Here is a 14155-nt window from a genome sequence, read left to right on the forward strand (position 1 = left end):
TCCGAAATAACGCATGCGCGCGCTGTTTATCGTAAATCATGTTTCCAGATTTTCAGCTCGAATTTCTGATTTTCAAAAAAGTTGTTTTTTTCTCATTTTTTCAATAAATTTATTTCATCTCTATTAGAAGATTCGCATTAAGAATATATAATATAAATTAGATTTGTACATAAAAACTAAGTATTAATAGTTCTCAGATTCTCTTCCTATCATCCTTTTTAGTTGAATATCCATAAAACGTTGCTGCAAGTGGCTGTCCTGGCAAAACATGTGCGTATTCCTCAAGCCATTCTCCGAAATTGAAATCATCCATTGCAATCCTAGCCAAATCCTTCTGCGACCATGTGTCGTGTTGCTCAAAAAGTGCCAAAATCATGGTGTGCATACCAACAGGTTTATCAGTTTCGTCTGGTGGCTGATATGAAACTGCAGATTTAGTTCTTCTGTGGATTTCCAATTGACCGTCGAAGGCAGCAATATTTGCTACGAGCCATGTGACAGCTTTTGAGGTTGCATCTGTCAATAAGAATGATGATTTTGTAAGAAAATGAGGTTTACCGGCTAGAATGATAGTATAAAGCTTTTCATCTTGTAATTCAACTCCGGCAGACATTATTGGAGGATCCGCAAGTTTCTCAATGATGGAAGCATCGAAAAGTTGTCCCATTGAAATTTGTTCATCACTGAATGTTGCCTAAAATTGTTGCAATTTCATAATTAATATCCTATGTTTATTCTTACGATAAGCTCATAAGCAGGTGCTATTGGGAGAAGACGAGGAACAATTCTATTCTCACGGAAGGCTGAAAAATTTCAAAAAGTTTTTGAGGGGGATCACAGAATTTCTCACTATGCTCTGGTTCCCTGTACTCAAGAGTTCGGTTTGGTTTGCAGCAAAGTTTTATGGAGTCATCTCCTAGACTTCCTAAGCATCGATAGCCACGAGGACATTGTGAATCCACTGAGTTTCCGCATGGGAGAAGAAGAGTCTCATAGTATTTGGGACAGGCTAAAAGAAAAGATAATCGTGGTCGGAAACCGGAAGGACCGGGCGGCGTCTTCTTTGACACGTGGCGGCTAATTAATGCCGAAAGGAAGTACTGTCTCCCACTCACTTGGAATGTCGGCATCTTTTTTGTCCTCACAGCAGACATATTTTTGACTGCGTAATGAGTATTGGCACACTGGGTTCCTTCCTGCCGGGCAGTTCTAAAATAATCCTTATTGTAGTTTAACCTAATTGATGTGTCAAGTTACATGATCATCTGGATGACATTCTATAGCTCTGGATGGTATTCTGAGTGTTGGTTTGCTCATCTGTGCTTGTTGCCATGGTCGGACACAGTCTGAATTTGACCATCCTTTGACCATGTGGGAATCTAAACTTCTTCATTAAACATTTTCTTAAAAATTTATGTCTTACTGTATCGGGCACCTAAACCTGCGGTGGGCACAAGAAGCATAATCAGCACTGTGTTTAGCATGATGTATCAATAGCAATACGGCAAATAAGGCAATCGCCATGAAATGTAGCATTTTTCGCAGATTTTATATGCCTGCCGCGAGCCGCCGCTCCTCAAAGCAGGAAGTGGTGTTTGTTTATATTTACGTGCTCAAATCCAGGCACAGTCAGTCTTCAATCAGTTTTAAATCCGCTCGCAAACATGTGTTGCCTAACACTCTTGTTGACCAAACTTGGAATTCGAAATCGAATCGGTTGAAAAAAAGCCTTATCTGAAGGTTCTCATAGAGTCTGAGGGAAAAGAGAAAAGATAAAGGGTGTGAACACAAAGACAAGGTCTACTTGATCTGGCGATAATTGGGCATAGTTTCTTTCTCATTGTGTGCTCAGTTGAGGATACGATCTTTGAGAAATCGGAAGATCAAAGACGATATGAAAAAGAATTCACTTCTTAGAAGTGGGTGTCTGGTATTCTGCAAACTCTTCAAGAGTAAGACTCCCCAAGAATAGATTTTCTCTGTTTTTCACACGACTCCACATTTGACACATTTGTCCGAACGCCGTTACATCTGTTCTCACATTTCGGGGTGACTATCATGAGTGATGTGTCCGGGCAAGACATCTATTGAACTGTCACATATTTTTATTACGGTACTTGCATGAAGAATACGATAACTTGTTTAGATAACATTTCACAACTGATCTGTTGCTAGCTGACTTTTTCCCTGTTTGATAGTTTTGTCTGGCACTAAAAATACTCGAATTTGAGCCTATTTCCGAACTTTTTTTTTAAATCTGGAAGCTTTCCATATAGGTTTTATCTGAAAGTTCCACACTCCAGTTACAACCTTTACCAAGTTATTTTCTATTTCCGCCCCATTAGTGCCAACTATCTGTGAATAGTGTTGCGGAAGAGTAAGACGGAGGAGGGCACATGGGCGGAGTCCGAGTAAACGGATGTCTCACGTTCATACTCCTCCCATTATCATAACCATTCACCACATTCCTAATAGTGATATCGACTCTGTTATATGGTCTTTCTTTTATTGCCGAGCTTATATCCAATGGTTCTGTTTCCCGAAATTCGTATATTTGAAAAAAAAACTTCAGATAATTATTTAAATCTCGATATTCCTCGTTAATATTCTATGAAAAAATAACCCCTATTACCGTAGTTCCTTCTCAACCAAATCGTCCACTTTGAGCTCAATTATCTCGCTTCCTGTGAAAGATATCAAGATTTTGTCAACAGATAAAATACTGGTTATATCATGATGAATATTTTATCAGTTGACAAATTTTCGATATCTTTCACAGGAATCGAGATAATTGAACTTAAGAGGAAATACGGCAATAAAACTTTCTTAACTTCATCCACTGCACTTGTTTTCCCAGAGTCACACTTCTCACTCACACTATCTCTATATTTCATATTTCTTACTTTATTTTAGGAGTCTATACAACAGAATTGAAATACAAATAGATCATCCATCTCATATTTCACCATTGACTCCTCACTCTTGGTAATTATTACACTACTCCAGATATATCTTCATCTCTTTATGAGCTATCACCCAATTATCGTACACTTCCCTCTCTCAGAGAGACAGTATCTCCCCGCCTCCTTTCACGATGCCATCCCCCTTTTTTTCAGCAATGGACCGAACGTATGCAGAAATAGAGAACGCGTACTCACAAATCACCACACTGTCACCAATGACCGCAACTCCAAAAAAGCCAAATCATCAGAATCAGATGCGACAGAGTCAATCACGGAAGACTCGACATTTGAGAGAAGAGTTCGACAGCAGACTTCCTATCGAATATCGGTAAGATTATATATCACATTCAAACCAGATATCAAAATGGTATAATTTTTCAGCTATCCGAAAAGAAACAGCGTGACGTCCTCATCGACGACAAGAAAAGGAAGTCTGGTGAGCAAGAGTTCGTCATCTGGATACTCATCGTCTGGTAGTATATCTTCTATCACAACTGTTGTCAGTGGAGTGAAACCGTACCGTCCGAAAAAGGAAGAAGATTTATTCGAGAAAGAGGAAAAGGTTGAAGTCATTGAACTGGAAAATGAGCAAGTGGAGAACAAAGAAGAAGATCCAGTATTCGAACTGCCAAAGAAGGTTCGCGCATGTTGTATCGAATGTCGAGAGAAGGAGATCAGAGAAGAGCTTGATCTGGAGTCCCATCAGTATGCTAATATTCAATCAATCAAAAAACCACAAGATCCATACGGTAAGCTATTCTAAACCAATCAATTTCTGTTTTATTTTTACAGTATTCCTTATGACAACGATGCTCTCCAATTTACAAAAAGATGACGGTGGTCGGAAAATGGCAAAAGTTCAACAAAAGATCGAGAAAGTACTGCGATTCAAGCCACGCGAACCATTCAATGTCGACAACAAACTGATTTTTGATCGACAAATTTGCGCTTTCTGTAAGTCAAATCCTTCTAGTTTCTTCCATTTTCAACAAGACATTTTCAGCATCCGACGTTACAGTTCGCCTTCAAGCAATTAATGACATGGCACCTGAAGCATATCGTGACATCTCCGCCAGATTCTGCGAAGCTCTTCATCATGGAACTCCAAACTCGAAAAGCCTGAAAAGCATTGTGAAAGGCGTCAAAAATTTGCTCAACTTTTAATCATCCTAAATCGATATTATGTAGAGATTTTATCTCAAAATATAATTCATATTTCGAATTCAATAAGTTATCACTTGTCCTAATAACTTTCATTTTAGAACCCTATCTATCAGTCCATAAGTCCATCATTCACTCCTCGTGTCAAATGATCCAGTTACGAGTACAAACTTCTTGTAGACGGTTAACCAATTTTCACCATTTTTTGTTAAACTTTCTCATGTTCAATTCTTTCCTTCTTGTCATAAAGTTGATGCCTTGCTTGTTGGGTTGAAGGATGAAAAAGGGGGCGATGAAATTGATGGGAATGGGAAAACCTCTCTATTGTTATGGCAACCGTAAGATTGCCGTGGGATACATAACTTGAGGCTGTTGTGTTTTGGGGGACAACTATTATTGACTAATCGTACGAATAAATAAGTCAAAGGTCTCAGAACGACAACTATAGTAAACTAAAAAAATTTTTTTCTCGTTTTTCACTTATTTTCTTTGATTTTTCTGTTTATTTTTTGGCAAACAAGTCGGAAAATCAAATTTTTTAATAGCGAAAAATTTACTGAAAATGTATTATCGCTGTCTGAGAAAAAAAGGTTCAGAGCGGAATATCGCGCAAAATTTATCTTGAAGGTGCAAGTAAACCTACAGTGCTTTGAGCTGATTTTCTCGATTTTTCGACGATTTTTGCCGTTTTTTCAATGTAAATCGAGGAAAAACAATTTTAAACGCTGAAAATCATCGAAAAAGCGACGAAAAATTGAGAAAATAGGGATAAAATATTTGAAGTAAATAGTTCTCAAAGTACGGTAGTTTCCGCACTTGCGTCTTTATGAAACATTTTTTTGAGATATTTCGCTCTCATTATTTTTATTCTGAGACACCGATAATACGGAAATCAAGGAAAAAACTCGAAAATATAAATATTTTTAGGTTACGGTAGTTGTCGTTGCGGGACATTCGGCCACGGCCACCGGTGTTTCTCTTCTAGAGAATTCTCTTTCTCTTCTCTTTCTCTTTCTTCTGTTTCTCTTCTCTTCTGTTTCTCTTCTAGACTCCAATTTTTGTACCATTACAATAAAATCGAAACTGTTCAATGCTCAGCCAATAACAGAAAGAAATAATAGGTCAAGTCAAAAACAAAGAGTTTTAATACTCAATGTTTTGTTTGATGATTCGAAAGTGTAACAGATAAGAATAGCCAGTCAGCTGATAGCGACGAGTTCCATTTTTTTCTAATGTTCTTCGTTTTCTTTGCGTCTCCGGAAAATATGATGCGTATGACAACCCCCGCTTTCTTGAACTCATGGCCCTTGGACCAAGCGCCTTGGTTATCCAAAGGTCCATCTTCTTTTCCTCCGTTCTCGACACTCCCGTTCGTTGGGTCCCCCAACCAATCGATGACCTCTATTGTTTAGCCAAGCAACGAGAGGAGACGTCCCCTCTCCACCCAGTGCTCTCTTTCTGCCCCGTGCATGTCCCCCGTCTCTTCTTTCTTCTTCTTCGTCTTCTTCTTCTTCTTCTTCTTCTTCTTCTTCTTCTTCTTCTTCTTCTTCTTCTTCGCTCTCAGTAGTCACATTGATTATTCGTCGAGGGGACGAAAATGTGCCTCGTCGCAACATCTCTACGTTTTCCGAAGCATTTCCTTTAACCTAAAGAATTTTTTTCTTGCAGACTACGGTACTGAACCATGCACAGTTTAACCAAGAAAAATAATCCAGAAATGCCGGTGGAGACGGATGAAGACGATTTTGTGATGGTTGGAAAAACAAGCCAGAAGGCAGAAACTAAGGGAGAACCCACTTCTGATCAAATAGAGAAATCATTAAAAAGATGCAGGTCATTTAAAAAAATAACTTTTTTGAAATACAAGTAGCTCCATTTTTCAGAGAACGACTAGACGATATGCCGAAAGACCTACATAAGAATGCCCTCAAAGTAGCCTTGTTCTTCTTCGTCTTCGCACTTGTCATCAGCCTCACCGAGAGAGTCACCCACTTGCAAATTCGCAACAACTCATTGGAAAAGGAAAAGACTGAAGGATTGGAAACGGTACTAAATTGAGATTTTGATCTTTTCAATATAAATTTTTAAAATTCCAGATCTCGCAACTCCAAGACGAACTCGACAAAATGAAGGAGATTGAGAATCAATGGCTTATCAAAGAAGAGATGAAGCAAGAGGCCAGCGGTGCTGAAACTGATCAAGATGAGGATTTGAAATTCTATAGAGAATGGGGAGAAAGCAATCGTGTATTGAAAATGAAGTTGAGACAGACCTATGAGAAATTGATGGAAGACAAATTCGCGAATATTGTAATGCCCGCCTTCTTGTTCATTTTCGCAGTCTTAATGGGAGTCGCCATCAGAGACTATCAAATTAGGAATGAGACAGAAAAGACCAGAAAAGAACGTGCAGCAGTTGCTGCAGCGATCGTCGCCTCCGCAGCCACAGAAGCCACCAAGGAAGAAGAAGGCGTTGAGGAAGAAGAGGAAGAAGAAGAGGAAGAGGAGGAGGATGATAATGATGAAGAAGAAGAAGAAGAAGGTGATCAGAATGAAGACGAGGAAGAAGGAGCAGTCAACGAGGAGGAGGATGATGAGGATGAGGACGATGAGGATGAAGCTGTTGATTCTGAATAAATGTATCATGTCACTGTATATATTTTGATAGCTGTATATTGTACCTGATTTCTTTACTTTATCCTTTTTACGCTGTATATTACGCTGTATATTGAATCATGTATATTTCAATGTATTTGATTTTGATCGTCCCGCAATAAAGTGTCTTTCCTTCGACAATCAGTTTTTTCATGTACCTGTAAGAGAGTAAGATGAAATGTAGAGATGGGATCATAGATGTATGATTTTATCTCAATGGGAAAGAACATAAACCTACTCCAATAGTCATAGTGGAAAGAAGGATCACAGAGCCCTCAAGGAACATAAACTCAAATAGAAGCCCACCCAAACGGTCAACTTCGAGCTTAATTATCTCAATTCCTGTTAAAGATGTCATAAAGTTGTCAACTAATAAATTGTTTATCATAATATCAAAAGTGTTTTGTTAGTTAACACATTTTTGATATCTCTTATTGGAGCCGAGATAATTGAGCTCAAACTTGACAGTGGGAAGGCCCTCCTGTTACTGTTTTCTGTTCCTCTCTGTCTTACAGTAACCCTTCCCTGATTTATAAACATAAATTACATTTGAAAAGCAACTATTTCAAATTCTCCATTACTTTTTCAGAAAAGTTTATAACCCCCTCCCTCTAGTATCAAAATCCCAATCTATGAAACCCTACAACCTTCTGCTCTTTTCTCTATTTTTTTTCTATAATGGGTTTCTAAATCCCCAGCTAGCACGCTGTCACAACGCTCAATAATACCACTTCTTCTTCTTCGAAAAAAAAATCTTCGTTTCTCTTTTTCTCCTTTAAGCTTTCTCTCGCTTCTGCGAAATCAATATTTTCTGTTTGACTGCGTCTTCAACACGAGGAAAAAAGCATGCTCCTTTCGGCAGCAACTATTCTTCGTTGTTCTTTTTTGAAGTCTTGCTTTTACGTTAATTTCTCATGAATTGTATTACTTTCAGGGCAAAATGAGCTTGATAGTTCAGGAGGATTCAGATGACGATTCGTTTGTGTTCGTCGATAAAATAAAGAAGGAGGGAAAGAAGAAGGATGACTACAAAATGAAACCACTCAATACTCTGATCAGCGGACTTAGGTAGTTTAGAGAATCTGAATTTAAAATTAAAAATCAAAAATTTAGAAAGAACACGAACAAAGAGCCAGACTATGAGAACAATGCCAGATTCCTTTCATTTGTGACTCTCGTCGCACTCATCATAGCGTTCACTTTCAAAATCGGAGATCTAACTGTCCAGTACAGAGAGTTGGAAAATGTGAATCGAGCAGCAATGGAGAAGGTTCGTATGATATTTTAAAGCCTATAATGTTGAGTTCATCAGATTTCCAATCTTCAAAAAGAAATCGACAAAAACAAACAGCTCGATGAGCAATGGAATGCTCGAGAAGAGGTTTATGGAGAGCCGAGTGGAGGGCTTGGAAGATCAGAAAACGTGATTTGCACGAAACAGGAACAAGAGAAGGTTGATCTTGAAGGAATTCTCATAGTAATGATTTTCTTTCAGGTCATGGAAAAGGGAAACAAGAAGGAAGCTACAATGACTGCGGAGGAGGTGAAATTGATTTCCGAGGTTTTACATACGGTTGCTGCTGCCATTTACGTCGCTCTCGTCTTCATGGCTCTTCGTCATTTGAGAGAACGGCGACGCAGAGCGGCACAAGAAGTCACCCCGATTCCTGGAACAGTGTCATGTGGCAACAAGAAATAATTGATATCGTTAAAGCACATTCATGTACATTGGTGATCTCATTTTCCATCCTCCTTCCATGCTTTATAATCTCGTTTTTCAAATAAATGCATTATCTCCGTAATGTTCTTAGCTTTATCCCAATTAGAGTATTAAATGAAAGTCGTTAGTTCATTGGGATTCTATTCAAAGAATAACCCTTAAGCTGATTAATTATGTTTTGAAGCACCAAAAGAAGACAAAGAAAGTGAAGAGAAAAAGAAAAACACGATTGAAAGCGTATTTCCAATTATCTCGGTTCTTGCCAAAGATATGAGAAAGTAGGGAACTAATAAATTGTTAATTATAACCTCAAAAACGATGAATGTTCATCACAGAAAAAAACACACTTGTTATTGAAGAGCCGAAGACAAAAACAAAATTATGGTGGGAAATTAAAAAAAAAAATTAGAGCTATTAATTATTCAGGTATCAGTGGTTCAATGTTCGCATCCGTCGGTATATGATTCTGGAAATCTTCTTTTTCATATCTTTGACTTTGATTCTCTATAGGCTACAAACTATATCGAATCAAAATAATCGGGTTTTAGAAATGGTAAGTTCTGAATCAACATTTTTTAGTTTTATGAATTTTTATTTTCAGGGGTTTTCAATGCAGTCTCAATTTGGTGCTATAGAAAGAAAAGTAGAAATGCTAATTTCTCGAAAATCAAATCCAGACAAAAGTCAGTCTGAAAATACCAAACCCCTGGAAGAATCAATTGCTGATGTACTGAAGAATATGAAATTTTCTACACAAGATTAAAAAGTGGAACCAATAGTTTCACAGCAATCAACATCTAAAACTAAAGATATTACTCTTAAAGTTTCTATTTCCAAAGAACCATTCCGATTCAATGCAGCTGATTACCAGAGAGGAGCATCTGTTGATATGGATCATTCTTCCAGTTCAAATTTGAATCCAATAATTGGATATGATCAGACTAATCTTGTTTTACTGTATCGTCCTCAACTGCTAGCAGATAAAGCGTGGTGCTCAAATGCAGAGAATCCAGTACTCACTATTAATTTGGCCAAGTATATCAAACCAATTTCTGTATCATATGAACACGCTCACTGGGAAGGGATTGTTCAGAACGGGGCTCCGAGAACATATGATGTAGTGGTGAGTTTCTTTCTTGGACTTTTTGAAAGATGAAGTCTTTTTCAATATTTCCAGGCCTCTCTTGATTTCTACTGCGAAAAATGGAAGCCATTGGTTTCAAACTGCGAATACAGTCAATATGGATCAAATGAACAGATGTGTAATATTTCTTCTCGTATAGATGTTCCTTTAATTGGAAAAGTCCAATTTCGGTCCCGTGAAAATTATGGAGGCACAAAAATGACTTGTGTTCACTTAGTTCGTGTTTATGGAGAGACGAAAACACCTGCAAAAATTGAAGAGAAGAATTTGAGAAGTGAAGAAATTTATACAGATTTGAGATGGTATTATCATAATAGCTACTTTAAATATATTTGGGTAAGTTGACATTTAATCTTGACTGATTATAGGTTTCATTTTAGGCGAACAAGAACTGTACCGTACTCTATGAAAACAATTGCTGCTTGGAATGTCCCGAATGTTGTCAAGAATGTTTAATCACTGATTATAATAGACAAACTTTCGAAAACATTGGTTTATACACTTTGCTAGTTGTCGTGACAGTCATAATTTCATTTTTCATTATTTTAACATTTCTATCAATTCTATTCTCATGTATCCCTTTCCTTAGACGGTATATTCATTGATTCTTACATTTGTAGTTCATTTTCAAATCTCTTTTTGGGGTTTATACTTTCATCGAAAATTTTTCTCCGATTCTTTTCATACCGGTGACTAGGATATTAGTAAATTCTGATTTTTTCACTATATTGATCTATATTCTTGTTTTTTACAACCGCGAAAGGCTTACCTCCCACAAGACGTTACATCTAATCTAGTTGGGACCTTCAAGTGAAGAAGAAAATTGCAGACGCGTCCTTTTGTGTCCCCTTGTGCCTTCATCTCGTTTCTCTGAGTCTCCAACGAGCATCATCTCTCTCTCTCCCTGAGCAAAACAAAAAAACAGAAGCAGTGAAGCATTCGTAACGTTTTTTTTGTACAATGGTTTTTTGGTATTGGATACAAAAACCAAATAATCGCTATCGATTTCCAAAGTGGTACTGTGACAGAAGACACGAATCTGCTTGTGATTCTTGTCCGGCAAGTTTTTTAACCACGAAGAGCACTTTTGTCAGTGACGAAACGAATACAAAGAAGAAAAAATGGTAAAGATTACTAGAGGAAATAACTTATTCAGTCACTTACAGGTGTCAATATCTGAAATCAAGATTTTGTCATTATATGGTTTTGCAAATCCTCTTTCTTATTTCTTTGATTTTGCTTTTCTATAAAATACGAAGTGTATCCAAACAAAATGATGAGCTAGTAGAAATGGTAGGTACCATTTTTCAGAAAATATTATTTGAAATGAAAATAATTATTATTTGCAGGTCTTCAAATTACAATCTCAAGTTCATAAGCTAGAGAAGAAGTCAGAACATAAAAACCATCGATTTGAAAATAGTGAAGACATCAAACCATCCATATCTGATGTTATTCTAGGCTCGAAGATACAAGGACAAACTAAACCACCCGTTCCGATAAATCTCAAAGATCCTATGATCTCCAATGAAGAATTTCAATTCAACGCAGCAGATTTTCTAAATGGAGCATCGGTGGACAATGATCATTCTTCCAGTTCAAATTTGAATCCAATAATTGGATATGATCAAACTAATCTGGTTCTACTTGATCGTCCTCAACCACCAACAGACAAAGCGTGGTGCTCAAATGCTGAAAATCCAGTACTCACAATTTATCTGGCCAAGTATATCAAACCGATTTCTGTATCATATCAACATTCAAAATGGCATGGCACAATTCCGAATGGGGCTCCAAAAACTTATGATGTCGTGGTGAGTTGATTTTATTTATTTTCTGTTGAAGTTTACCGTAAAACCTGTAAAGCCTGTAATTGAGATAAAAAATTTGTTAGTTCATCACTTTTTGATATCTTGAACCGGAACTGAGAAAAGTTAGCTCGAAGTTAAAAGCTAAGGGCTCTTTATTACAGGTTTTACGGTATCTGAATACTTTCAGGCTTGTCTCGATTACAACTGTGAAAAATTAGAACGGCTTGTTTCTAATTGTGAATACAAGTCATATGGAGCAGGTGCTCAAGAACAGGTCTGCAATATCAATCCTCATCAAAATGTGTCCTCCATTGGAAAAGTTCAATTCCGATTCCGTGAAAATTATGGAAACACAGAAATGACTTGTGTTCACTTGGTTCGTGTTTATGGAGAAACCAAAACTCCTGTGAAATCTAAGGAGAAGAATTTGAAAAGTGAAGAAATTTGTAGTAATTTGAAACTGTATTATCATACAAGCTCGATAAAATACAACTGGGTAGGTTGATTCAAACCAACGATGAAAAAACAAAAGAAAATTCCAGGAAAATAAAAACTGCACCGTACTTTACGAGAATGAATGCTGTACCGAGTGTCCGGAATGCTGCAATGAATGCCTTATAACTGATTATAATAGCAGCACTTTCGACAACATTATTTTATATACCATTTTAGTTATTGTGGTTGCAATTGTACTATTTTTTGCCATTTTAACAGTTTTTGCCATACTATTTTCTTGTGTTCCTTGTCTTATCGGTAGAGATCAGTTGTAGTTACTTATTCTTCCTCGACCTTTATCTTCAATTAAAAGATACTTTGTATGAATCTTGTACAATAAATAAGCTTTCAAAATATGCATTTAGCTCTACTTTTTCCGAATCGATTATTACATGTTTTCATAGCTTGTTTTTTATGTTTCATTTTCTCGAAGTCCGAAAAAAGCGAGGTACCAGGAATAGAGACGCAGAAGACAAAACTAGAAAAAGTGCTCAGCTGAAGTAGAAGAAGCGACGTCAATGTGTCTCCCTTCTCCTTTGCCTCAGCTTCTGTTTCCACGTTTGTGGCAAGTACATGTATATTCAGTAGTACGAATGTTTTCTTTTCAGTTTTTGTTCAAATTTTACTATCCTTTTTGTTTTCGAAAATAAGATTATTTATTTGACTCCGAAAACATATGTACTCTATTTTTTTGGATTTTTCAGCTTTATTTTCTATAATGAAGCCAAGGATATACGACTGAAAATGGAAAAGGAACCAAATCCTCAGGAAGTTGAGCTTTCTGAAACAGAACCTCTGACTTCGAATGCTCCAACCACGAGTTACACGGAAGTTGAAGAAACTGAAAAACCGGAAACTACACCTTCTGATAAGCCACCACGCCGACCTGGAGTATGGTGAGATTCTTCTGAAAATCGATTTAAAAACCCAATTTAAATTCCAGCTGCCGATTCGTATACAGAAACTTTCTTCATTTTTCAATAGAAATATTCTTATTGACTTTATTATTAATGCAACGGAGTAAAAACGACAAATTATTGACGGATATAACAAATTCGAATGTGACGGTAAGTGAATTCTGAACTTGACTTAAACCTGAAAATTGGAATTTTTAGATTCAACATTTGAAGTCTGAAATCCGAATTCTCCGAGATAATCTTGCTTGGGAAGTCACTAGAAATATGGCGAGAAGTTCAAGAATATTGAATCCTGGAATTCAAGCAACGTCAATAAAGTTCAATAAAACTGGAGAGACCGGAAAAAGAGAAATCAACTCCCTCCCGATTCCTTTGGGGATGTACATACGGTTTAATGCAGCGAGCTATATGGATGGTGCGCGTGTCATAAGAAATGAATCATCTGAATGGAATCGATTTTCAAAGTTTTCAAGAGACCAAAGTGGATATGTACTATTTGAAAGAGACCAAATACCACATGGAAAATCATGGTGTTCAGATGGAAAACAACCGTTTTTAACTATTAGTCTGTTTCGAAATACGACACCATTAGCAGTTTCATATCAGCATACAAAAGAATATGAAGGAAAAATTCCATACGGTGCACCGAAACTTTATGATGTCTTTGTGAGTTTTTAGATTTCGATTTCAAATGATTTTGGCTTTTTTAAAGGCATGCGTGGACTGGTCCTGCAACGAAAAGTTCCTGCTTGTCGAGAATTGCACCTATGGGATACCGGGAAAAAGTTACAAAGGAAACGAACAGATTTGCAATGTTACTGAAAGATTATACGATAAGGAAGTAGGAATAATACAATTTCATTTCCGAGAAAACCATGGAAATTCTGAGGAAACCTATGTTTATTTATTGCGGGTATATGGAGAGAAACGGCCTTCAAAACCGAAACGACATCTCCAGAATCCAGAATTGTGCTCAGATATTGCTCATTCTTATTACAATAACCAATTTTTCTATCAAATGGTGAGCAAAACAAAATTACAGTAACTCTAAAACCTATACATGTTCAGAGAAACAAAAATTGCTCATTCCTTTATTCCAATAATTGCTGTGTCGACTGTCCAGACTGCTGCAGAGAATGTGAAATGGAAGATTTCAATTCAATTTATTTATTCGGTTGTATTTATAGATTCACCATATTTTCGATTCCCATGATAGTATTTATTGTATATCCAATTGCTCTTTTGATTCTAGAAGTTTTCAAGTATTACAAAAAACCAAAAGAACCTCCG

The 14155-nt window shown here is 36.9% G+C and overlaps 5 protein-coding genes across 5 annotated transcripts; 4 read left to right on the top strand and 1 right to left on the bottom strand.

Moving 5' to 3' along the window:
* Window positions 1-193: 193 nt before the first annotated feature.
* CBG17738 lies at window positions 194-1371 on the bottom strand (the record flags this gene model as incomplete). Its single annotated transcript, XM_045235929.1, has 5 exons — window positions 194-694; window positions 742-803; window positions 851-1009; window positions 1116-1209; window positions 1258-1371. The coding sequence occupies 5 exons, from the start codon at window positions 1369-1371 to the stop codon at window positions 194-196; spliced, it is 930 nt and encodes a 309-aa protein (XP_045096258.1).
* Window positions 1372-3118: 1747 nt separating this feature from the next.
* CBG17737 lies at window positions 3119-4127 on the top strand (the record flags this gene model as incomplete). Its single annotated transcript, XM_002634335.1, has 4 exons — window positions 3119-3291; window positions 3345-3712; window positions 3756-3917; window positions 3967-4127. 4 exons carry the CDS (start codon window positions 3119-3121, stop codon window positions 4125-4127), a joined length of 864 nt encoding a protein of 287 aa, XP_002634381.1.
* A 1681-nt stretch (window positions 4128-5808) lies between these two features.
* On the top strand, window positions 5809-6760 carry CBG26451 (the record flags this gene model as incomplete). The annotated part of the gene is made up of 3 exons (XM_045235930.1): window positions 5809-5957; window positions 6008-6170; window positions 6221-6760. 3 exons carry the CDS (start codon window positions 5809-5811, stop codon window positions 6758-6760), a joined length of 852 nt encoding a protein of 283 aa, XP_045100027.1.
* A 958-nt stretch (window positions 6761-7718) lies between these two features.
* Window positions 7719-8477, top strand: CBG26452 (the record flags this gene model as incomplete). The annotated part of the gene is made up of 4 exons (XM_045235932.1): window positions 7719-7846; window positions 7892-8048; window positions 8091-8231; window positions 8274-8477. The coding sequence occupies 4 exons, from the start codon at window positions 7719-7721 to the stop codon at window positions 8475-8477; spliced, it is 630 nt and encodes a 209-aa protein (XP_045100028.1).
* A 571-nt stretch (window positions 8478-9048) lies between these two features.
* On the top strand, window positions 9049-12848 carry CBG17734 (the record flags this gene model as incomplete). The annotated part of the gene is made up of 7 exons (XM_002634334.1): window positions 9049-9051; window positions 9100-9181; window positions 9359-9621; window positions 9676-9978; window positions 10992-11456; window positions 11641-11915; window positions 12653-12848. The coding sequence occupies 7 exons, from the start codon at window positions 9049-9051 to the stop codon at window positions 12846-12848; spliced, it is 1587 nt and encodes a 528-aa protein (XP_002634380.1).
* Between the last annotated feature and the right edge of the window lie 1307 nt (window positions 12849-14155).

Source organism: Caenorhabditis briggsae, assembly GCF_000004555.2.
Source record: "Caenorhabditis briggsae complete genome, chrIV, whole genome shotgun sequence".
Taxonomy (NCBI): Eukaryota; Metazoa; Nematoda; class Chromadorea; order Rhabditida; family Rhabditidae; genus Caenorhabditis; species Caenorhabditis briggsae.